Source organism: Stegostoma tigrinum, chromosome 20, assembly GCF_030684315.1.
Source record: "Stegostoma tigrinum isolate sSteTig4 chromosome 20, sSteTig4.hap1, whole genome shotgun sequence".
In the NCBI taxonomy this organism is placed as follows: Eukaryota; Metazoa; Chordata; class Chondrichthyes; order Orectolobiformes; family Stegostomatidae; genus Stegostoma; species Stegostoma tigrinum.
The window spans coordinates 42,345,160-42,372,143 of NC_081373.1; the positions used below are offsets into that span (position 1 = coordinate 42,345,160).

A 26,984-nucleotide genomic window follows, 5' to 3' on the forward strand; every position below is an offset into this window, starting at 1 on the left:
TACAGTTTCTTATTATAAGCTCCATTTGTTCAATCCCTGCCCAGTCATCTAACCTATATCCCTTTATGGCATGTTTATGCCCTCGAAGAATTTGTGGATAAAGGAAATAAAAGGAAATGAAAGAAGGGCAAATGAGTGTAAAATCTGGTACAGAAAAAAGATTGACAGAATTCAGAGACAAAAATAATTTATACAACTAAGCAGTTAAATCAAGAAAAAAGGGTACAGATGTGGTCAGCTGATAAATTTAGAAAATTTGTCTTTCCTGGAATAACCTCTGGTTTACAGTTTTGGCCTTTTTTTCCAAATATTCAACAGCTGTTGCAATTTTGTTCCTTGCATAACCAATCTAGAAATTAAGCCTGGAGCTTATCTTGTACATTGAGATCTTGATGTTTGGAATTGGCCTTCATTGTTAACCTAGAGCAAACAGTTTGCACTTCTTTCAGTTGACACTCCAGCATTTGTTCTTGCTCCTCTGCATGGCATATATGCGCGGTTTCAAGTTTTACCTCTACTGCTCAAAAGCAACTGAAAGTTTTCCATTCCATTAGTTTGCACATGGTTGCCATAACAATTATATTGAACAATAATTACCTGCAAATTTATACTTTAAAAAAATTCAAGGATTTTTACAATTTGAGTGTTAAATCAGCATGATAATTTGAAGATCAAATGTGGTAATACAACATGATGGCACGTTAACGCACAATACTAACTGTAATAGTCTTGTCTTGATTACACGACTGAAGCAAGAGACCACTACCCAACCTTACATATAGAAGGGAAAATTGGTGGACATTACTGCAGTCATCTCATTTTATGATTGGCTCTACAAAACACACACAGCAAACTGAATTTGGCAGATTTGCATACATAAAAGCATTCTTTACAATTTTGAATTATTCTAACTTTGTAGGTGAAAGGAGGAATACCTGAACATTATAACCTTAGAACCAGCTCTTAGCAAATGCCTTTGTTTTTCATTTCATATCATAGTCATTTATTCTAACTTGCACAATATAATTAAACTGACATGAGATTAAATGTGGGTTAAAATGCCAGAAGAATTTGATTAGAGCACATTGCTGTTCAAGCCATAACATTGCTCAGTCATTTCCAGGCTCAATGGATAAAGTGTACCAACCAATTTTAAATTCACAATGATTACCATGTCCAAATTCACGAACTGTGAGATACAAATAAAGACAAGATTTTCCTTTTTCCCTGATCTCCTGTTTTGTCCAAATGGGTAACTCCAAGCATCAAAGTGAGTAGTATTTAAATGATACTAAAAAGGTTTGTATTTGTAAGATGACATTTTTGTTTCTTCCCCCCTAAACAGAATCACAGTTCCAAACACGACAGATAAAGCAAGTTCATTGAATAAAAAACAAAATCACTTCACCTGTCTGGATAGGTAGGTCTAACATATTTTATGAAGCCGTTCCATTTTAGGTACTTAACTTTGTAACCATACCAGATTCCATACATTTGTTACCTGTGGATCTGAACAGTGACAATGTACTCCTTGCTAGCTATGTTGGTCATCATGTGCTCTTTGTATAGTTTTAAAAGCATTAGTAACTCAAGTTTCAAGTTATCACATCCTGTACCAGGCTGTCCCTTGTGCTTACAGCATAAATTCTAGCTTAGGTTTGTAGACGCACATCCAAATTCATTGCTGTCCAATATCCATCATGAGCTGGATACTGTCACACATTTTAAAGAGCATTAGTCACCTAAAGTTTCTAGGTTGCAAGTCTCCTGTTTAAATAAGTGTATACAGAAATTCACTCGTTAAATCTTCTTGAAGTTAAAGCGAAAGTTTAAACTCTGGGAGGTATATAAAGACACAAAGATGTTCATCATGAAATTTAAACGCATGTAGCAAGATTCGAGTTTGATTGTTACTCAAGATATTCCCTACGAGCGTTATCACCATCTGGCACTAACCCATGAAAACACCCATAAGTTAGTCTGAGATGCAGGCATTTTAACATTGATAAATCAAATACAATTAAAAAAAGGACAATTTAACACCTAAAACATGTTAAAGCAGATTAATCCCAATGGTAGCTTTCACATTCAAGAACTGTATAAATTCCAGATCAAAATAAGCACTCATTTTTCCAGTTACTACACAAATCACTTCCCAACGAAAAAGCCAAAACAGCAAAACAAAGGAACAATAGCATCAACAGTACACGAGTGTTCCTGTGGTGTAATAAATAGCTGCGTGCGTTACAGTCATCATCCATAAACTGGACACCAGAGGTACTATTAGCCTGCTTAAGTGTTATATAAATCAAATAGGTGCATAGAAAGTATCCTCAGTATACCTCCTCTGGGGTATCCACCGTGGCATGCAAACCACACGAAGATCCCATCTGCTCGGCTGACACTACTCAAGTTGAAAGCTTTGGCTACCATGTAAGAAGATGATTAAACCTACATCCATCAAAATGAAAAAGATAATTATTACCTTAGTCAGACACCACCTGTTTCTGCAGCATTCTTGAACTCTAAAGGACATGCTGAAACTTTCCTCTGAAGTTCACGTTTGACAGCTGCTCCAGGCAATTCTTCTCATACCTATACTAGTCTCCTACTGCACTCTTGCATCTTACAGATTTAATACATAGAGCACTGTATAAGATAGACATTCATATACATTTCTAACAACAAATACAATGATGTCTTAAAAATAATTCTTAACAAGAACTAAATTGTTGGAGTTCATAAAAAATTAAGGGAACATCATTGACCTATCTATACACGTGTTTACTCTAGGTAAAGGTAAACCTGTCCTTCTCAGCGGACGTAACTTTGAAACAAAGACGGTTCTTCTAATTGCTCAGTTTTCTTGCAGTCAGGCTAAGGAGAGGCATTATACACGCAAAATACTTCCCAAACATGTTTCCTAGTACCAATCACTACTGCAAGACTGATATAATCTCAACTAGAAGCAGCTAAACTTTCACCCAGTTTCACGCAACTAGCGTTCTGTAAACTAACCCCAGCATCAAAATAACAAGTACTGCACCTACGGTATTCTTCTGTTTCCATGACAATCACCCTTATTGCCTCTACCTAAAATGGAATTATGGTTCTAAATTGGTGTTCAATGGAAAACAGCTTGCAGTTGTCCAAACACAAATTAGTGTCCCATTTGACTTAACTGAATTCAAAATTGAGACAGTGAGAAGACAGACAAGTTCAATTGAATATGTAGAACCAGTTTGGTTCAGATCTGGAGGCTAAATCGTTTCAAGACTGACAGTACATGCTTGGAGACCATCATTTGGAAAATGATCAACTATTCATTTTGGCTTCATGTAAGTAGCTATGGAACAGCAATAAATCGATGTCGCTAAGTTGAGCGGAGCACTTGCGAATTTAAAGACAGAACATACGAATTTGGTGTTTCTAAAATGCTAGGGGGCTGGGTAGCAGGGAAAAGCATTGCATGGTTTCTTCAAAAAAAAGAGGTGCTTTTTCTATGCTTACAGATGCAAACTGGATATCTGAACAGCAGCTTGAAGGTTTCACAGGTGCACAGAAAGCTCTTGAATTGAAACATTTGTATCAAAAGTCCTCACAGTTAGCAGGTCAAGGAGCAGTTTTGTTTTGACCAATACAAGTTTTGGATTTTGCCAATTTGAACTGGGCACTAAGATACCAAAAACCAATTAAATTTAAATCTGATGGTTGACAGCATAGGACCAATCCTATTCAAAGAAATTGGTCATCAAGGGTAGAAGAGGGGGCAGTCTGACAACATTTTATACAACTGGGACGTGTATTTATTAGGGCAGCATACCAATAAAACCTTGTTTTATTCAGGAATAGTTAGCAGAGAGAAGGGATTTATTCTGTTTGTTAACAATTTAGTTAATTTGTTCAGTGTTAGCATTAGATAAATAAATAACTTGTTCATTGACACTCATTTTACAAGGGTTTGTTTGACCACTAGAAGTTGCTGAAAAGCAGATTACACCACTTTTCACAATCAATAACAGATTACAGGGTGAGATGCCCCTCTTTGGGTGTTCTGGTTTTACATCTTGGGGAGTAGTTAGGTCGATCTCTGCTTTACAACTTGGAATATAACATGGACAGAAGTCATTTGGCTGATAGTAGGTGCATTAGCTCTTCAGTACAATTCACTGACCAGCCACTCTCCCCTGAAGTTTCCTGATTGTCATAAGCAACTTTAAAAATAGAAATAAAATTACATGACTCAGTTTCTGATGTTAGATTTGATTCCAGTTTCATCATTTGAATGCCATGGACTCTATATCCCACTGCTGCACAACAAAATAATCTCTCATTTACCAAGAAGTGAAGGACAAACAGTTTTCATCCTGGAAAGGATGAAGAATGAGTTAAGAGATTTATTTAAAACAACTGGCAAGACAGTAGAGAGAAGAAAAAAATCTCTCAGCAAGTTGTTCCAGTCTAGAACTCATGGAGAGGCAATGGCTTAGTGGTATTATCATTGGACTGTTAATCCAGAGACCCAGACAATGTTCTGGGGACCAGGGTTCAAATCCCACCATGGCAGATTTTAGAACCTGAATTCAATAAAGTGTCCTTTAGTGAAGGAAACTGCCATCCTTACCTGGATCTGGCCTACATGTGACTCCAGACCCACAGTAATGTGGTTGACTTATAACTGTCCTCTGGGTGATTAGGGATGGGTAATAGATGCTGCCTCGCCAGTGACACCATCATCCCACAAACGGATGAACGAATGAATGAACGGACGGACGGACGGACGAACAAAAAAAGAACTCCGTGCCAGAGTGAGGCTGAAGCCTGTTCAGACAAGTCTTTCAAAAAGGGAAACCGGACTGTTAGTTATTTGAAAAGGAAGGAGTACGGGGTTTATGGGGAGAAGGCAGGAGTATGATGCTGGATGAGTTGCTCATTTGGACAGCTGGTGCACATAGGGCTGAATGGCCGCCCCCTCCTAGGCTATCACAATTACACAATTCTGCAATGATGCCACTGACTTTTTTTGCCCATCTTAAATCTTTGCCCTCTGCCTACTGGTCGACATTAAAAAGCAACTCATCTCAACTTCGATTCCGACAAGAACATCACTTTTTTTAAGTCTCTTCCGATAACCAAGGTCCCTTGTCCTTGGTCCTTTCTGATTCATCTTTTAACATAGCCCTTTCCAAGGCCCTTCTAAAAGTAGTGGCCAAAATTGAGACTCCAGCTGAGGCCTAGCCAGTAAAGTTTGCTAACTGAGTCTGGAAATTAAGCATCAATAGATCTCAATTCCAATTATTTCAAAATACATCACCTTGTTCCAAGTAAATTCATCACTGCACACCATTCTGTTAAGCTTCATCAGATGTTTGTCTACGTACTTGATGCATTGTTTACCTTCAAATTCATACTGATGTTTACTTCTCCATATTTCCTCAAATGGCCTGTATTATTGTTTCAAAGTTTCCCCATCCCTTATATTAGGCTGATTAGCCTATGGTTGCAGCATTATCCCTTTCCAATTCATATCCATCCAGAAACGAAAGGACGAACACAAATTTATGAACATTCCAATATTCCAGCACCACAGACAAATCTATGGGAGGCTGGCAGAGTGGTCAAGGCTCATTTCCATTCTAACATCTCCCAGTAATTTAAAATGCCTCTGTACTAAATAACACATCTACCTCGGCAAGTGGTATGTTTTCAGGAAGGGAAGAGATCCCCTAGAACTCTTTCTAATATGGCCAGCAGTGGTTCAAGGCCATCACCTTGAGAGAAATTAGGGACAAACACAATGTTGGCCTGGCCAAAGGCCATATCCTGACTGAAATCAAAGAAAGCAGACCAATATCCTTCACAACAGTGAGCGAACTTCACAAGTTCATTGGCTTGGAAATGCTTAGACATCTCAGGAGTGTGTTTTTCTGGCATATCCTTTCTTGATATACAAAATAAAGTTCTTGTTGATAAACACTCTCTCATTAGAACAAAAAAAGTCAGCCAAAAAATGTTAGTCACCTTCAACTGGTCCCTTGACCAAAAGGACAGTGGAAAATAATTGGATTCTTGCACTTCTAATGTCCACTAATCCCTCAGTATTTGGATAACCATTGGTCTATCAAAAAGTTAACCTTTGAAGGCTTTTCACAATCATAGAACAAGACGAACAAAACACAGTTTTAATGATGGATGGGGCGGGGGCAAAATCACATTGTATTTACTAAAAAAAGCATTACACCAAGCAGTCTGTCTGATCGCTGAGCCAAGGGTACCAACACTATAAATTGATCTGTGTCCTCAGGCTAAGGAAAAGGAGCAAAGAAACAGAACATAAAAGTGTAAGGCAACTGCTCCAGATCACCCTTCAATGACCTCCACTTCAAAAAGTAGAACATGAATATGGAGGTTGATTCAAGACATTTCTGCACTTCAACACATTCCTTGGTTGAACAGAATGCCAACATTCACCATGCATTCCTTCACAGATTAATGCCATGAGTGCAGTGTTGCAATGCTGCTGGTACTTGTGGAATCATACTTCACTCATCAACTTTTGTGTCAATCACACAGGAGGCAGGAGAGACTGATAAAGAAAACAGAGGATTGGGCAATTGCTTTGCGATGACTAATCCAAATGCAATTGTTGTTTGAGGAGGAAATACATCACAAATAGCAAGCACATTGTTTAGAGTTAACTGACTGGACAGCAGAATCATTTTATTTAATACGTGTAAATAATTCCAATTTACACAAGATCTGTGCAAGTTAATAGTTATCTCTAATCATCACAGGGTGTTATCAAAGTCCTATTTTAATATGGAAGAAAAGCTTGATTAAAACGTAACAGTTCCTGGTACGAAGCAGCTAATCTTTTTACCCTCCTGCCAAATTACCAACACAAAAACTGTGTTAAACCAACAGTGCAGTTATATTACATTAATTCCAATGCAATAGGAGTCAATAAAACACTCAAATTGTCAACACTACTGCCGTTGTATTTCTGATGAGTCCATTGCCTTGAAGTGACAATTAGACAAATGAGTCCAGTTGCATTACATATCCTAAATGCTTCATAAGTCTGAACAATTGGTACAAAGTGTAGGTTCTAATGTTACCACACGATGCTTGCAAGTGAAATTCTCTATTTGAGGACTGGAGCTTGTATGGAAAGCATAACTTCATTGGCACTTGAGGTCTGTTTGACATATTGACTTGTGCAACTGGGAATGCATAAAAGTTGCATTGCCAAGCTAATTCTCTTTGATTCATTCCAAAGGGAGTCAGTCTACTGTATCACATGACAGCAGTGCTTTGTTAGTGTCCAAGAGACGTGCACAAGTGACAGCTATTGAATTTAATCCAAGCGGTGGCTAAGAACACAATTCTAAGACAGTAAGTAAATTGAGCAGAATTTAAAAAAAAACAATGGATTCATTATTTCTGTGCGTTCTGAACTTCTAGAATTACATAAGGCTCCTTGAATTCCTTCTTGGAACATTTCTGTGTAATGGACAATTGCATTTAGGCGTGCCTTTCACACAAGTTTGAATAACTTCAATTTTGTAGGATATGCTTAAGTGAAAACATTCATCTGGTTAGGTAATTTTATTTTTGGAAATAATGCATTGATTTCATTGTGTATCAAAGTTAACAGTTTTAAGTCAACATCCTATTGTTCCGTGGTGCATCAAGATCAAATTTAGTTTTGTGGTAGTTTATGCAAAATTATGGCTAGCATCTTTGCTATTTTCACTGATTGACAAATCATATAGTTGGTTATGCTGAAAGTGCAGAGGAACTCAAGTGATTTTGCTAGAGATTCAGATGGTATCAGTTATTATTTCCCTCCCTGGTCCCAAACTCTTAAACAAGACTGCAAGCGACCAGCTTCCCAAAGCAGGAGACTGATTGACAATGGAGAATCAGATGTAACACTGATGTTTTTCTTACTGAGAAGGCAATTAAGCATACTATAGACAATTAAGCACACTATAGAATCATACAACACAGTACAGGCCCTTTGGCCCATGAGTTCCTACCACAAAAAACACTACACAATCAGTCCTACTTTCTAGCACTTAGATAGTCACTCTAGGCTATGGGCCAAGTATTTTTAAAAAGGTTGAGGTTGCCCACATCTATCTTTAGGTGATGCATTCCATACTTCCACCAACCTCCGCTCAACCTCCTGTCCTTCACTTGAAATGTGTACTGCCTTGTTATTTACCCTTCCAATAACGAGGACAGCTGCTATCTATCCATCCATCCTGTCCATGCCCCTCATTCTTATACAACTGAATCAGAATCAGAACTCTCTTCCTTCCCCGCTCCAAAGAAAATAACCTGAACTTATCCGGGCTAAAGCATCCCACCCAGGCAACATCCTGGTGAGTCTGCAATGCATCCCCTCCAGTGCACTATAGGAATGATGATTGCAGAGGCCAGAATGAGAGAGAGTGCTCTAGCTGAAGCCTCACCAAAGTCCTGTACAGATCCAACATAAAATTTCCCCACTCTTATGATTTATGCCTCGATTGATAAAAGGTGAATGTTAAGCAGACATGAGACAACCTTATTAACCTGCCTTGCTATCTTCAGGAAATCGGTGGATAAGCACCCCAAGAACCGGGCTTCCTAGTGCCCTACTGTTCAAGTACTCTCGTCAATGTTCCATCCTCCAAAGTGACACTTATCAGGGTTACTCATTAAAATTCTGGAGCTAGTTCTTGTCCAGGGAATTAGTGTACTGAAACACTGCAGCTGATCAATACCTGTTGATATCAGGTACATTAATAGATGCAAAATCTCTTCCAGAAAGTCAAGAAAGCAGTTGATTAAGGTGTCAACTGTCTTCCAATGTTGGAAAAGAATGAAGCTTGTGAAAACAATGATCAATGAACCTCAGCTGCACTTTTATGGGCTATATAAATTAAAGAAAACACAATATTCAGCAGGTCCTACTCTTGTGGAGAAACAAACATTTCTGATCAGTTCTGAAGAAGATTGACCTGAATCATCAGCTCTCACTGTAGGTGCTGCCTGACCTTTGCACACTTCCAGCATTCTGCGTTCCTTTCAAATTTCACCAGTACCTGCACTAATTTTGATATAGTTATTAAAAATTACACATTGCAATAGCACATGCAGAGTAGGAAATACTGGAGCATACAAACTTATTTCCTAACCATGTAGGTTGAGGTATTCAAGACAAATCCAGCCATATTTACTTTAACATAAGGGGACCATTAGGAATAATCAAGAGGTTAATTGGCATGCAACTATAACCCGAAAAACATTATCTACTGCAGTGTCAAAAGATGGAATTCTGAGTTACTAGTTGAAACTTAAAGTTACATAACCAATTTAGAAAGTTATACAACCAATGGGAAACTCAAAACTTAAGCTCAAGAGACATTAAATGGATCAAATTTCATGAATGCGGTTGCACTTAGAATTTTTTTAGTCAAGATTGCATGGCATTACATTGCAACTACCTTCAACTTTTGCAAAACAAATAGGATGGGGATGAGTACATACATTCATCCCTTTGGGCACCATATATCCATCACCATTTGCAGAAGCAGTTCTGAGTAAGGGTCACCGGACCCAAAACTGCTTTTCTATCTCCACCACCACCGCCTTCCCCACCCCCCCCCGCCCCTTCACAGATGCTGCCAGGCTTTCCAGCAACTTGATTTTTGCACATATGCTCAGTTTCAATTCAGAATCAATGTACAAGACCGAAAATATTTCTTTCACCCCATTTATTAAGCTGTGCAACAATTCTTCCCATTAGCAATATATTAGTTAAAATGAGCTATGTTATTTACAGCCCCATCAAGCTCCAATGACAGTAACATCTTTCCAGAATTTGCTCCATATTTTAATAATGAATTAATTCTAACAATTATTCTTACATGTCACAACTGTGTAGATCTAATATCATTTCACAGTGCAGATCTATGTGGCATTAACACTATACACTTAAAATTACCTGTACAGATTTAAGTTGCAACAGGCCACAAGTTTCACCTTCATGTTAACCTCAGAAAATACTGGATTTTGAAACAAAAGAATTCCATTCATTCCTAAAAAACCAGTGACCCAGGCAGATTGACTGGTCAGTAATTTTCCAGTGACGTTGCAAGCTCAAAAAACACAAGAGGCAGAATGTTCTGTGAATGGTCTGGCTCTGTCAATCAAAACATAACTGAAAATGTTTGCACAGACACAGACTGGCACCTACTCAACAATTTGAAAAACAGCTAACATATGCCCTGTTCACAAGTAGAGGACATTCCAATCACCTCATCAATTTACTTTCAACCAAAAAGGAGTCATTCACAGTGCCATCAAGCAGCACTTTCTCATGAACATCCTGCTTACCAAAAACAGCAAATGTTCAGTCTGCATCATTTTGCTCCAAACTTGGTCCAAAGGAAAAAAAGGATTTGGCCTCCAGAGGTGAGGCAGTGGTAGCCATCCTCAACATCAAGAGAGTGTTTGAATGAGTAGCATCAAGAAGCCTGACTAGCATGGAAATCAGTGGAAGAAATCAGGTGGAAAGTCACAGAATGGAAAGTGCTTGTGATAGTCACAGGCCTAACATCTTGGCCCTAGGATACCATCAGAAGAGTTCTTTAACAGAATCTAAGGTCCAACTATTTTAATAGTTTTCCCTCCCCAAGTTCAGGAGTGGAGCTATTCGTTGAGGAAATTAGAGTACTTAGCACTGTTTCAGTCCTGCAGATCATGATGCAGTCCAAGAAACTTGAACACAAGTTTGGGTTCAGAAGTGGCAAATAACATTTTACTGCGCAATATTCTAAATGGCAAGAATTGAAGGGATCAGACTTAGAAGCTTGAAGAACAGAAATCAATGACTATTGGGTATTTACAAAAATAGATTTAAAAAGTCTAATGAAATTTGGCCTTTATTGCAAAAAAAATGGAACAAGTACTACTAGTGGACACATACAGGCATACAATGTTCTGGTCAGACTACATTTAGTTGTGGGCTTGCACTTCATGATCAATGTAGTCGTCATTTGGTCGTGGACCTCGATTGGTGCAGCACCACAAGTCTTTTTGCAGCAATAGATAGATTTGCTTTAGGATGGGTGCAGTCAGATGCACTAGATATTGGGACGAAGCTAGAAGATAAAAGTTAAGCTCACATTCCAAAATTAGTGTACCAAACCTAGGTGCTTAAAATTTAAAAAATGATTTGATTGGGCAGATGGAAATAAAATCATTGGGGTGGGGACAAGAAATCCCAAACTAACATCGCGTTTTTCCAAGAGAAATAATCAGGAAATACTTCACACAAAGGATCTTGGAAATCGAACTTTCTGCCTCCAATTCTTGTATCTGGAGCAACTGGACAATTTTAAAAACTGGACATTGTCAAAATCCTTTCCTTGCAAAAAAGGCAAGCAGTGAGAATCAAGCATGGGTGATATTTTCCCAAATAACCCTTGGTGGCACTTGTGGTATGTCTACCAACATGTACCAGGTTGTTTGATCCACTTCACTGTCTCCAATCCTTCTTTGCCTTTGGCCTATCTAGTCGCTAGCGGTATAGGACATGCCACTGTAGATAATCTAAAGCAGCATTGCTCTTAGATCTCAAAAAAGGTGGTTCATTGCATGATAGCAATACATAGAATTCTATTTGTTCAGCCATAATTACACACCTTATAGAGCTGGTACAGATACATCTTTTCTCTCCACTCCTTATCTCCACCTACAAAACTGCAATCAGTAGGTTCGTGGAGCCAACATAACCAACATTAACCCTTTCAGAACCATTAGCTTGCATTACAGTTGGATGGAATTAAAATTAGATCAGCCATCATTAACTGAATGTTGGAAAAGACTTAAAACCCCAAGTGCCCTACCCCTGCTCTGAAGTTTCTACAAATGCTAAGAAATTCATTCCAGAGTAACCACTTTCCCACGACAAATGATTATAACCGTTAGAGTTCATTACCATGAATATCCTGGTTTCAGACAGACATTCAGCCAAACTACCCAAAAAATTATGGCATTTACAGCAGGTCAGAGAAAGTGATGCAAGATACAAGACCATCACCACAACATGGAACCAGTGACAGGCAAACCTTTCTAACATCTCTCATACCAAGAATGATGTTTTAAAGAATCCAAATTCTAATTTTTGCTTCAACTTTCCTTGATTTAGAGAGAACGGGAGAAAACAGATGCTACATCTGAGATTGAGATAATGGGAACTGCAGATGCTGGAGAATCCAAGATAAAAAAGTGAGAAACTGGATGAACACAGCGGGCCAAGCAGCATCTCAGGAGCACAAAAGCTGATGTTTCTTATTTAATCAAGATTACTTCCTTGTGCTGCTGCTAAGTTAACCAAAACAAAAAAAACTTTGAAGAACATAGCATTAGAAATTGCCAGTGGGGCCCAAACAACAATCAGCCAACATTCAAGAAAAGCAGAGATGCATCCTTAAGTCACCATGGGAATTTTCTTCTGCTCACCAAACACGAGCTCAGCAAGGTTTCATTTTCCAGCTGACTGCCCTCTTTTTCTGCTACTGCCAATTATTTGGGAGTCTAATCCCATGACTTCTCTCCCTATTTAAGTTGTATACAAATGTTTCCTCCATGCTAACCATTTTAAAACAATACTGTCTGAAAGTTTTCCCTTCCTATCTGTAAATGTACAGACCAACATCAATCCTAGTCAGCAGGCTACTGCACACAGTGGAAACATCAGGTTTTTACAACTGTTCCAATGTTTGAATGGTCAGTGATACCGTCAATAATTCAGAGGAATCATTTACTTGTAATGCCGATGAGACTCCAAAGTTGTGATTTTCACATTTTATTATGCTTTCATTAAGCGATTACATAGGCTGATGTTGGTACATTCAAGTTGTCGCATTCTGCCAGCTAGCATGGCTCCTCAGTTTTTTTTTCAATCTATTCACAGGATGCATGCATCACTGGCCTTTACAGTGCAACCCCAATCCTAAGTATCAGCCACATTGTTCGGGGTCTGAAGTCATTAGTAGGCCAGACCAGATAAGGTCAATAGACCATAGTGAACCAGATGGGTCTTTCAATACACATTAGACCCTTCATTCTAGATTTTTATCCAATTCAAAATTCCACCGTTTGATATGGCAGGATTGGAACTCGGGTCCCTGGATTAATTTTCTAACGATAACGCCACTAGGCTATTGCATGCACAGCAACAAACGCCATTGCCAGTGACTGACTGACTGACCAACTAACCAAAAACGAGACAAACAAGCCTCCTGGTTTCAAGTAACAGGCAACTGAAATTCAGGCTGCTCTCCAGAGGGAAAAATTGGAAAGTATTTTAAGTCTGATAAAACTGACATTTTGGATATATTGTACACCAACTGTGAATGGATTGTCCATTGAGGTTGGTTGGCGGTTGGCTTGCCAAGCTGCTTTGTTGTTCTGTAGGTGTTTCGTTACCATGCTTCGTAACATTCTCAGTGCAACCTCTGATGAAGCGTCGGTGTTTTCTCATCTGGCTTTTAAACTCTGGGGTCCATTGTGATGGATTGCCTCACTTCCCGGCTTCCTCCATCGTAGAATGTATATGGGGTCGCGTTCAATGTGTTTATTAATAGCCTGCTTCATGGAGTGCCATGCTTCCAGGAATTCTTGAGCTCATCTCTGCCTAACCAGGCGGGAAAACACACCGACACTTCATCAGAGCTGCACTGAGGTGGTTACCAAGCACAGTAACAAAACGTCTGTGGAACAAGCCAGCTCAGCGAGTCAACCAACCTTAACACCCACAACCCGAGCTACAAATCTACTCCAAAAGCCTTAGGGTTTGTATGGTAAAAGCTTGATTTGTTTTTGTCTTTGATCTTCAAGTTGTTATCAAAAGAATAATTGATGTCTCTAGTTCCTTGCAAGTTACAAGAAAATGCTGGAGAATCTCAGCAAGTTTGGCAGAATCTGTTGAGAGAGTTAATGTTTCTAGTCTGGTGGGACTCCTAGTTATGTTGGATAGTATTCGTTGAATTGACACCTGACAATAAATTTTGTCTAAGTTCCTCGATTGATTCTCTGTATACCAACCTACTTCATTGCAAAGTCAGAGATACGCAGCATGGAGACAGGCAATTTGTTCCAACTCTTCCATGCTGACCAGATATAGGTCTAAATTTAGAACTATTTGCCAGCATTTAGCCCATATCCATCTAAACCCTTCCTATTCAGATAGGCATCTGAATGCCTTCTAAAATTTTGCAGTTGTATCAGCCTCCTCCATTTCCTCTGGCAGCTCATTCCATCGGCACACCACCCTCAGCATGAAAACATTGTCCCTTGGGTCCCTTTTAAACCTATGCTGTCTAGTTGTGGACTTGCCCATCCAGGGAAAAGACCTTGAGCCTATTTACCCTATCCATACCCCTCATGATTTTATAAACCCCTAGGTGCTCCAGGCAAAATTTCCCCAGCCTATTCAGTCTCTTCCCTCTAGCTCAAATCCTCCAACCCTGGCAACATCTTTCTAAACCTTATCTGAGCCCTTTCTAGTTTCACAACATCCTTTCTATAAGAGGGATGTAGATCAGAATCGCACAACACTCCGAAAGTGGCCAAACCAATGTCCTGCACAGCCACAACATGACCTCCTAATTCCTATACTCAATGCACTGACCAATAAAGACAAACATTCCAAACACCACCTTCACTATCCCATTTACCTGCAACTCCACTCAACTATGAACAGAGGTCTTGGAATGGGAGGTTCAGCAACACTCCCCAGGACCCAAGTCCTGCCCTGATGTGCCTTCCCAAAATGCAGCACCTCTTCCATATGTTGCATGAAGTCTTTTTGCTCCCTCTGCCTTTAGTGCCCATCTAAAATTAAACACCATCTGCCACTCCTCAGTCCGTCAGGCCATCTGATCAAGATCCGATTGCACTGAAGTAACTTTTTTGCTGTCTACTACACCTCCAATTTGTGTCATCTGCAAACTTAGTGACCATACCTCTAAAATGTTCACATCTGAATCATTTGGATAAATGACAAAAAGCAGTGGACTCAGCACCAATCCTTGTGGCACATTGCTGGTCACAGGTCTCCAGTCTGTGAAGCAACCGTTCACCATCACCATCCATCATCTTCCTTTGAACCAGTTCTGTATCCACATGCCGAGTTATCCCTGTGTTTTGTGACAAAAAACCTTTTCAGTCGACCACACGGAGCTTTGTCTAACACCTTACTGAATCCATATAGATCACATCCACTGCTTCGCCCTCAATTCTTGATAAAACTTAAAATCTCAGTCAAATTAATGTGACAATTTCCTATGCAGAAAGCCACGTTGACCATTCCTAATTTGTCCTTGCCTTTCCAAATACAGGTAAATCCTGTTTCCTCAGGATTACCCTCCAACAACTTGCCCACCAATGTCAGGCTTATTAGTCTATCATTCCCTGGTATTTTCTTACCACCTTTAAATAGTGGCACCATATTAGTCAGCAACCAATCTTCCAGCACATCACCTGTGGCTATCCATGATATAAATATCTCGGCAAGGAGCCCAACAATGTCTTCCCTCAGAAGTTTAGGGCAGACTTGATCAGGTCCTGGGGATTTATCCTCCTTTATGCATTTTAAGACATCCAGTACCACCAGCTCTGTAGAGATTTTTCAAGATGCTAATTTATTGCCTCACATTCACCATCTTCCATATCGTTCTCCACAGTAAACACAGATGCAAAATACTCATTTACAAACTGCACACACTGCTCTCCACCCCCCCCCCCCCCCATCTCCTATGGTTCCACACATAGGTGGCTTTGCTGATCTCCCTAGTTACCCTTTTGTCCTTAAAATGAGTCAGTAGAATTTCTTTGGATTGTCCTTAACCTTATTTGCCAAAGCTGTCATATCTGCTTTTTGCCCTCCTGATTTCCGTAAGTACACTTATACTGCCCTTATACTCAAGGTATTTACATGATCTCTGCCGTCTACAGCGACACGTGCTTCCTTCTCCTGACTATAACCTCAATTTCACTAGTCACCCAGCATTCCCTACACCTACCAACCTTGCCCTTCACCTTAACAGGAACATACAGTCCTTGGGCTCTGGTTATCTCATTTGAATGCTTCCCATTTTCCAGCCATCCCTTTACCTGTGATCTTCTGCCCCCAAACAAAATTCAGAAATTCTTGCCTAATAGTGACTAAATTGGTCTTCCAATTTAGAACTCTAACTTTTAGATCCAGTCTATCCTTTCCCATCACTTTGAAATTGATAGAATTATGGTTGCTGGCCTGAAAGTGCTCCCCCACTTACTTCCCAAGTGCAGGTCAAATTGCAACTTCCCTCATGGGTATATAAGCAAAGTGAATAAGGAAATGTTCTTGCACGCACTTAAATTCTTCTCCATCCAAGTCCTTAACACTACGGCAGTCCCAGTTCGGTGTTTGGAAAGTTAAAATCCCCTACAATAATCACCCTAATATTCACACAGATAACTGAAACCTCCGTACAAATTTGTTCCTATTCATTAAGATTTCCTACTAGTTCACGTACCATTTGCTGCTGTTTTATGAATCAGGGTGGTGGAAGCAGAATAAGTAAAATAACTGCTAAGGGTGATCAGTGCTCAGGTAAATGTATTTATTTTGCAGCACGCTCAAACTGAGTGTACAACGAAACAAGTGCAGCAGGAATTAAACCCTACAATGTGATAAAATACTTAAATTGGTTTCTTATGCTAAAAAGGGTTTAGAATCAACAATATTACCCCTCAGCAACTAAATACAAGTGGCTGGTATTTTCAGAATGCTCAAGTTTATGAAGAAAATGAGCCTCATCACGTTGACCCATTCACCAGCAGACAACTAAGCCCTCGAAGTATTTAAAAACGGTTTTATTGAGTTAAGACGAGCAACCTACAAACTGTGGCTTGATCCAGTAAACTCCCAGGCCTGCAGCATGCGAAACTGGATAGGAAGCTTCGATTGTCAATGCTGCTGTGACTTGTCCTGGGGAAAGCCTCCAATTCGGGGGACGGGGGGGGTCAAACAGAGTTCAGTGAACTGATGAACCAACGCAATATCAGCTTTCTCAAGGTACTCCTTTCACTTACCTCCAATCCCTGCTCGTTACTAAACTGATGGCTTACATTAAGTAAATAAAAGAACATCTTCCCCTGCCAGCTGACCCAGACAAGGTCCCGTACTCAAAATGCTGCCGACAAAAACTCCGCGCTGGGTTGATTTAGACGGTTGTGTTGCGACAAACACAAATAGGAGTTCAAAAGTTCATATGAACGGTGAACTTTGCCATTTCACAGCAGGCTATTGCACAAATATAGCCAAAAAGGGAAAAGTTGTTCAGGTCCTGCGGGGGCTGATGAACCTTTTGTAGGCTATAGGTGAACTAAAATTATTTGTCAACACATTATCCTTCCTCTCAAAGAAGGGGGCAGGCAGAGTTAGACAGAGCGTCGGAGGGTACAAATATTTGTGCTCAAGTCCCTACGCAGATTTTGATCGGATTTCACAACTTCCCATCCAATATGCTTACTAAATCCGCTCACAATTTCCAAAAAGAGTTTGCGTATTTGCTCCCGTCTTCTCATTGACAACAGCGGCATTCCCCTTTGCCAGGATCTTAGTGGAAAAATCAAAACAAATGGGTCACGACTTCCTGTATTTGTTTAAACGCGAGCCGCGTGTTGTCATCCTGTGATGTGGACTTGGCTCCAGCTACGCAAAACAGTACAAAGCATATTGGGTTGGGAATGATAAATATGTGGTGCATGTGCCCTCCACAATGTGTGTTATCAAGGAAATTACTCATTTAGGTTTTCAAAGAAATGAAAGCATACACATTGACTTCTTACTAATGCCAAGACCGGCAGCTACAGTAACCCGGTGGAATAAAATTCTTCGAGACAAGCAGCCTAGTACCAATTTGTCAGCTATTGGACACAATTTACCAACACTGTTGCTCCTCCAAAAAAAAATTTGCTTAACAAAATCCTTCATGATTTGTAAAGGCTTCAGGGAATATTAATTGTACAATTACAAGCTGGAAAGTGACTTTTAAAAAAAATTAGATCAAGAGACTTCAAATTTGAGGACAGAAAAGCCCGTTCGCAGAACTTTAAAGGAACGCATTTAAAATTAAAAATACAAACATTTAAGGTTCGATGCTCTGCCCAAAACGTGAATACACCAAAAGACTGCCCAAAACAGAAAATACTGCAAGTGTTCAGCCGGTCAAGGTATTTCATTCTTGTAAAACAGCCCCCATGCTTTTGCGAAGGATAGAGCATTTTGTGGATACGTAAATTCTAGTTAAGTGGAAAGTTGTGTGGAGATTAAATATCAGCGTCTTTATCACAACTGAATTCTAGCTTGTTAATGATCAGAATGCAGGAAAGCCAGCGGAAGCGGCAAGCGCAGTAAAGCTACAGGAGCACAAGGTCAAAATTTCACAATTTAATTGTTTGCGTAGGAGTTTTTTTTCGCACCCCCCAGCCATCGCAAACTCGGTTGCAGACCCCTGGACACAATTCAGCACTAACTTTGTGAAGGGAACTCAGAAGCTGCCACAGACAAGTTAGGAATGACCTTCACCCGACTTGGGAGGGGGGGGCGGGTGGGTGATGGTGGAGGTGAGAGAATAGCTCGTTCATCACTCGTAAATTACCATGAAATATAAACTTTGCCAACCTTTGTTTAGTAATAGGCTCTTATGGTATTCATACCAACGGTAAACTTAAGTGCATTCTACATAGAAGAGGGGTGCCCCTCCTCAACTCAGATACAATAGAACCTACATTCCACTGAAGAAAAGAGAGGAAATCGACAAACTGAACTATGAATAGACTGTGACAAATGCAATTCCGATTCAATCTGGGGGGTGGATGGGGGCAACTAAAATCAATGCAACGAGAATCCCATTACTGTTCCCTATAATGAGAGGGGGCTGCAATTAGATTTTGAGAGCACCATGAACACTAAACACCAACTAGCTGCATTTTTCCTCAAGATAGTTCATGCCAGAAAATAAATCAATCATTCAACATTAACCATGTAGAGACTTCTGTTCAGCAACATTCAGGTACCATGCTATACTGATCCCTTTTCTATAACTTCACATTTCTCAGGGTTGGCCCATGGGCTTCCTTCTGTTTGGGTGATGCTCATGGATATATTAGAGAATAGATAAAAGCAAGTGGAGCCAGTACATGCACAACCAGCCAGGATTTTTAAGAGGCATTCAACAAGTTGTCACATTAGAAACTGCCTATCTAGGGCACTTGGAATGGAGACAAAATATAGCAATGATGTGACTGGCTTATGCACAATGCAAAAAAGGGGGCATAAATGGGGAATTTTCAGTTTGTAGCCAGTGCAATGTGACAAGGATCAGTGCTAGGGCTTTAGTTATTTACAATCTAGATTAACGATTGAGACAAAGAGACCAAGAACAATGTCATAAAGTTTACTGATTATACAAAGGTCGGCAGGAATGTAAGGTGAGGACAACAGAGGCTGCAAAGATACAAGTCAGTTGAGCGAGTGGGCAACAAGGTGGTAGACAGAGTTAAATGTGGGGGAAGGGAGGGGCTATTTGGTTGTTTGGTGCCAGGAATTGACAAATAGTTTTGTTTTAAAATGTATTAAAACTTTAAAATGTTAAAATTCAGAGAAACTCATGTATTCACACAAAGCTATCATGCAAGTTCACCAATCAGGAATACACAGCATACTGATGTATTAATACAAAAAGGACTGGAGTACAAAATTAAGGCAAGTTTTGCTAATTTAATAAGGCTTTGGTCAACCCCATCTAGAGTATTCTGCACAGTATGTGTCTCCATTGCCAAGGATGGATTATACTTGCAGGTCATAGAGAAAACATTAACTAAATTGATCCCTGCAACAACAGTCTTGTCTTTGACAAGTTACAAACATATGAACTGGGAACAAGAATAGGCCATTTGGCTCCGAGCCTACTCCGCCATTCAAGTTGATCACAATGATCTGGACTTAACCTCAACTCTATATTCCAGCATACCCCAATAATGCAGTAGTGTCCTATTAATATCAACCTGGTCAAGGATCGTAACGTTTCAGTGAAGTCCCCTCTAACCTTTCTGAACTCCACAGGATGTCGGTCTAGCTTTCCTCGTAAGGCAAGCTACTCATTCCAAGTATTAGTCTAGGAAACCTTCTTTGAATTGCTTCCAAAACAAACGTACAGTGAGCAGTACTCCAGATATGGACCCCAAGGTCCTGAAGCATAACCTCTGTATGCTTGCATTTAATCTATCTCACAACACAACAAATTTCTATTAGCTTTCCTTACTTTTTGCTGCACCTGCATAGTAGGATTGAGATTCATGCCACAGGACACATATCTCTACAACTTCCCACCGTTTAGATAATGTTTAATCTCTTTCTGCCAAAAATAGACATTTCCACATTGTGCTCCATTTGCCAGATCTTGGCTCACTCCTTTAACCTCTCTCTATTTCTTTAGGCTGAACATGTCAAATTATTTATTCTTCTAAACTCCAGCATGAGACATCATTTTGTCAGAGCATTCAAGATTCTAAAGGGGCTTAATGAGGCAGGCACCAAAACTTAGTTTGCCTGGGTAGGCGATCTCAAACATCAGCTTCAGAATCAAAGAATCATCATTCAGGACAATGAGGGACAGAAATTTCAACAAGGTTCCGAACCTTTCCAATTCTCTACCTTTGAGGGTTGTGTATTCTCTATCATTGCATATACTAGGGGTATTTAGGAAAGTTGGGGTTGAAGCAGATTACCCCATCAAATACAAAAGCATGTCCTTCATGCACGTCCTTACAATAGCCTTAACATCTTCCAGTGATTAATACAGGCATTATGGATACTTTATTACAGGTCGGTTATTTTTAAAGACAGTTTGCACAAAAGGTGCACAGAGGACAAAGACTGCCCAATGAATTCATCTTTCAGCAATCCTGATGTATAAAAACTTTTGCAGAGGTGGAGAAATAACTAATTTTATGAAATCTATCTTAACACCACCTCTGTGGAATCAGGAGCTTGGAAGTTAGTGGTTTAGCAGATCTCTGTAGCTTGCTCAGTTGGATGCAGTACATCTGACAAGATGTTCCTGTTCCATATTATAAATGGATACCCAGTTCCTTTGTGTGACAACAAAATTGAAGCAGCTAATGTCATGAAAGGATCATGTTCTATTGTCAGTATATTAGATGGCAGTCACAATACAACTATTGTCCATCTGGAGACAACACCCTTTGCACCAAATGAAGAAGGAATTGAGATGAAAATTAAGATTCTATTCCAGGTGGATCACGATCACACACTATTATCCCTTTGTAGCAGCATCAAGGTTGTCAGTCCAGAAACCATATCTATCTATACAGGACCCCAAAAAGAAACACTGTGCATTCATAAAACACTTTTCACATCCTCACAAGATAGAATTCGAAGAGAAACCACTTTTCTAAAAAAAAATTGAGGGGATTGGGTGTCTTTGCAATTCCCTATCCAGATGTGTGCAATGTTCAGTTTTGAGTGTTCAAGACCAAAGGTATTAAAAGAAAATCTCAAGTTAAGTCAAATGGAAATAAAAAAGAAAAAAGGTGGAGTTCAGTGATTTGGGAACAAGGTGGGAAAGCAGAGTCAGAGTCAAGGATCACGATTTGATTAAATAATTCAAAAGAGGCCACATAACCTACTTCTGCTCTTAAAATTTTCATTAACCAAATACTATTGCGGTCATAATAGAATAGGGTCACATGGCTACTGGAAAACACTGGGTTGCAGCAGCACTCTGTTCTGGATTAATATCACAACCTCGACCGTCTCTCTCCAATCTTGGAATGCACAGTTGCACCAGAACAGTTCCAAGTCAGACTCCGAGATGGTCCCTTAGAGATAGAAGCTCAATCTCATTTCCTGCTGTTTGACATCGATTCCTTTAAAATGTATGAATTTCAGACATCCTCCACTCACTTTTCTTCATATCCCCCACAATTCCTTCTATCAATCACCTTAAATCTGTGGTCACCAGTAACTGACCTCTAAAGACATATTACTGTTGCCAAAATCATTGCTTTGGTTTTTGAGGCTCTTTACCCAATACAGAGGTAGATTAATGGTTTGTGATGAATTGGCTTTGCACAAAAGAACTCCTCACAAGGAAAGTTGCTTTTGTCATGTTTTGGAGTAGTAACAGTAAATGGCCAATGAGATAGCTGTATTGATAAAGCCAATTTGCACAGCAATAGTAGAGACACCTGGGGTAGTTTAACCCAAGGGCCACCACACATCAAGTGAAGCGAGACACTGAGAAGGACAGTCCTTATATAGTAACCTCAGCCAGTGTGGGAATTGAACTCTAAATCATTGGTGTCATTCTACATGTCAAACCAACCATCCAGCCAACTGAACTAACTAGCCCCAAGCACTAATTATTCCAAGGCTGAAAATACAACCTTTAGGTTATCATAACAAGCTTGGAAAGACTTCAGACAATTCAATAACTGTCCACCAATTTATCCTGAACTGAACCAATGTCAAGGTCCCCGTCCCCTTCAATGATTCCAACTCCACCCCCTGTTGAACATTCACCATCCCACCTAAATTTCTGTTCTCCAATGTTGAAAGTTCTGTACTCAAAGGTCTCAGTTCATATTTATGCACCCCAACCTTAAGACGTTTCAGCCAAACTTTCGTTTGCCTCCATCCCACTTCTTTGGACAGGAGTCCTCTCCCCATCCCACAGACCCCTCCACCCAGTTCCAATGCTCTCCCTCGACCTGGACCCCACCTGCTGGCCTGAACAGATAGGGCATCGAGAACTGTTGACAGGACATTGGTTACCTCAATTTCTCTGTCCCACCTCATCCAATCTGTGTACTTAGATCCAACCGTAACATTGTTATTAAGCTTGCAGATAAGACTGGCACTGTTGTAGTCTGGCACACTGACCACATGGAGCACCAGCTCTCAGACCACCTCCCTTCTTCGCCCAGACTAAATGACCCTACTAAGGGACATCAGGCTACCATATCAACTACAGTAAGCGACCTCATTTCATCTGGTGAATCACGCACACACACGCAAGCTGGTAGTCCCCCAGCACCACACAGCTCGCTTCTACCCAACATTCCTCAAAACAGGACAGCCTAGGCAGACCCATTATTTCAGCTTGCTCCTGCCCCAGCCCCACAGAACTCATCACTTCCTACCCTGACTCAGTCTTTTCTCCCCGGTCCACCCCCTGCCCACGCACATCCATGATTCTTCTGATGCTTTATGCCAGTTTTTTTGAATTTCTAGTTTGCAGCCTCCAGCCACCTCCTCTTTACCATGGAGGTGCAATCTCTTCACACATCCATTCCACACCAGGATGGTCTCCAGGCTCTCTGCTCGTTATTGGAAGAAAGAAGGACTCAACCCGTCCCCATCCTGTGTTTAGCTAAGCACAAACTCACTCTTAACTTCTCCAAGTCAGAGGAGCATCCATGGGTACCAGGACACACCCCCAGTTATGCCTGTGTCTTTGTGGGGTACATGGAGCATTCCTTGTTCCAGTCCTATCCCAGCCCCCACCCACAACTCTTTCTCCAACATACTGAAATAGTCAGTGCAGTTTCCCCCACTGCTCGTCCAGAATTGGGAAGTTCATTGATTTTGATTCCAATTTTCATCCTGCCCTCACTTTCACCCGATCTATTTCTGACTCTTCCCTTCCCTTACTAGTCAGCTGTTTCCATTTGAGGATGGACTGGCCACTAATAAACCCAATGACGCCCACAGCTACAGACTATGCGTCCTCAAACCCTGCTTTTTATGAAGGCTCCTTTCCATTCTATAAGTTCCTCTGTCTCCATTGCATATGTTCAGATCAGGCTAACTTCAACAAGGGAGCTGCCGAAATGTCCACCACCTTCCTCAACCAAGGATTCCCCAGCACCATTGTCAACCATGCCCTCAACCAGGTACAACTCTTCTCCTGCACTTGTACCCTCACCCCTTCTCTTCCTTCCTGCAACAGTGATTAGAGTTCCTCGTCGTTATTTACCAACGCACCAGCATGCACATCCAGAAGATCAGACACTATTTCCACACCAAGATGCCACCAGACGTTCCCTTGCCCTCCCTTTTCCGCGTTCCATACAGGCGGTTGTATCTGGAACACCCTGATCCACACTTCCTTCACTTGCAATACAACACAGCTCCAAGGCACCTTCCCCTGTAACTGGCACATGTGTTACACCTGCCCATTTACCTTCTCCCTCCCCAGTATCCAAGGGCCCAAGCATCCCCTCCAGGTGAAGCAGCTCTTGACCTGCATTTCCCAGTCTACCATTACCTACAGCCTAGTCTGCTCGATTCACTGTTCACAACGTGGTTTCCTCCATATTGGGGAAACAAAGCATAGACTGGGTGACCACATATAGCGAGAGCGAGAGCGAGAGCGAGAGCGAGAGCGAGAGCGAGAGCGAGAGCGAGAGCGAGAGCGAGAGCGAGAGCGAGAGCGAGAGCGAGAGCGAGAGCGAGAGCGAGAGCGAGAGCGAGAGCGAGAGCGAGAGCGAGAGCGAGAGCGTCCACATCTGCCTGAAAAAAGACCCTGACCTTCTAGCTGCCTGTCCCACAAACACACCATCCTGCTCCCTGGCCGATTTCTGTCTGACTCACTGCAGTGTTTCAGTAAAGCTCAACGCAAGCTAGAAGAACAACACCATCTCATTTTCTGCTGGGGGACCCTGTAGCTCTCTGGACTCTATATACAGTTCAATAATTTTAGGGCCTGAGCTCTCCCATGTCCTAGCCCCCTACTCCACATACCAGGTCTTATCTCAGTCTCCACTAACAGTTATTCACCCTCCTAGCCAGATGGTTATCAACTCCTTTGTCTGTCCAACTGTTCTTCTCACTCTTTGGGCTCTATTCCCACCTATCATTTACTCCTTACCCTCTCCTCCACGGCCCCGCCCCCCACCCCATCTTCTGCATAAAACTGCAACTTTCCTAGCTACGTTGGTCTTAGGAAAGGCCACCAGACCAGAAGTCTAACTCTGATTTTTCTTTGGACGCTGTCAGACCTGCTGAGCTTTTCCAGCAACTTCTGTTTTTATTCCTGATTTACAACATCCACAGTTCTTTGGGTTTTTATTGAATGCCCATTTCTTGGCTATGGCACAAAAATCTTTGTAGTGTAAACATGAGGTGATAGTGAACCCAATGCCAATATTTCACTAAGAGTAGAGGATCTTAATCCCTAGAGCAATACACATGATTTCTACTGACAACTTCAGAATGAATTCCAATTAGCCTTCAGCTCCACTTGATCATACACAGGTGGTGGTGGTGCTGGTGTTAGACTGGGCGGACTTGAAGGAGCAGTGCTGAAAAAGCTCGGTGATTTCAAACAAACTTGGACTAACAGTGTCGTGCGGTATCTGACTTTGATCATACATGTGCTAAGATAAACAAAACGATTCTATTCCTACGCTGAAGTTTCTAAGTCTTTCAATAGCACCTTCTGAACACATGCCCTCTGTCACTGAGAAAGTAAGGGAAGCAAATCCCTGCCAGTTCCTGCGCAAGCCCTACACTAACTGATTCAGACAAATCAAAATGCCTGCAGTGCACAGAGAGGCCATTCAGCCCACAACAACCCTCTGAAGAGCATCCCACCCAAACCGCAGCCCACTACCCTATCCCTGTCTCCCTGCATATCCCAATGTGAAGTCACCTAACTTGCACATCTTTGGACTGGACGGAGGAAACCAGAGCACCTGGTGGAAACCCACACAGATACGAGGGTGGGGGGGCGCGGTGGAGGTGGCAAGATGGGGAGAAACATGCAAATGCCATAGTCACTCAAGGCTAGAAATGAACCTAGGTCCCTGGTGCTGTGAGGCAGTGCTGCCCACTATCCTTTCAGTGTCATTGTGTAACAATCCTGGAACGCCCTCCCTAACAGCACTAGGAGTATCTGCTCCTTCAAACAGCAGCATTGAGGCAGTTCTCTGCCACCTTCTCTAAAGACAATTCAGATTGGGCTACCAACGCTGGCCTGGACAGCAATGCTCACTTCTGAACAAGGAATATTTGATCTGTTACTATGCTGGACAAGGAGAGTGATGCCAGAGTTTGAACAAAGTTACCACTGCAAGTTAGTGCTCTGCCACAAACAGAAGCCTTTAAAAACATGATAGTGTACTCATCCTTCACTTCAGGAAACAAAAGCTACAACACATGCAGTATTGGAGACAGGTCTGCGATGTTTTTCTTTTGAGCAATTTGACATTTTGAGTAGCATTGATCACATTTCTGAAGAACAAAGTCCTATTACAGGAAATTATATTCTGAATTCAGACCTTTTGCCTAGAACTTCCACCTGCACTATTTTTGAACTAAAATGCATGGAAGCTGTCGTCAGCAAGATCACAAGCCATTTAAGACCTATCAGTTCTACAAATCTTTCGTCAGGTCACTTCATAAAAACTAATAGTCCAAACAGCAGCATCTCCCCCAGGTCTCATTTGGCCTGCCCATGAACTTCACTTCACTTTCACTGCCAAACTGACAGACGTAGAGCCACAGTAAATAATGCAGCAAACATGAACAAGAAAGTCAAACATTAGGCCTTGCCTAGCTTTTAGGCAAAAGTACACTGCTTTGAACCAGTTAAAAACCCTTTTATATCAGTACACATCAGAATGACCTACTTACCCCTTCACATAGATATCACTCATCTCTTCTCCAGTAATGCTTGTTTCATCCAGAATAACATCACTGGTATTCCAGATTACACAGCGAAGGAAATATCTGCATGAACCACATGAAGCGACCACATTAAATGCTGAAATTTTGTATGGAAACCACACCAGCACAATTCCTCAACTATTTAAGATTTGTTTAAAAAGGATTTGGGAGCCGGTTT

The 26,984-nt window shown here is 41.0% G+C and overlaps 1 protein-coding gene across 6 annotated transcripts in view; it reads right to left on the reverse strand.

Annotated features, from left to right (window-relative positions):
* The window catches only part of LOC125461702 (myoferlin-like), a 204,356-nt gene that overhangs the window by 25,673 nt on the left and 151,699 nt on the right, over window positions 1-26,984 (reverse strand). For all 6 annotated transcript variants that reach the window (XM_059653127.1, XM_048550744.2, XM_059653126.1 and 3 more), the window contains one exon: window positions 26,774-26,869. In XM_059653127.1, coding sequence (XP_059509110.1) covers window positions 26,774-26,869 — 96 coding nt within the window. The remainder of the gene's footprint in view (window positions 1-26,773; window positions 26,870-26,984) is intronic.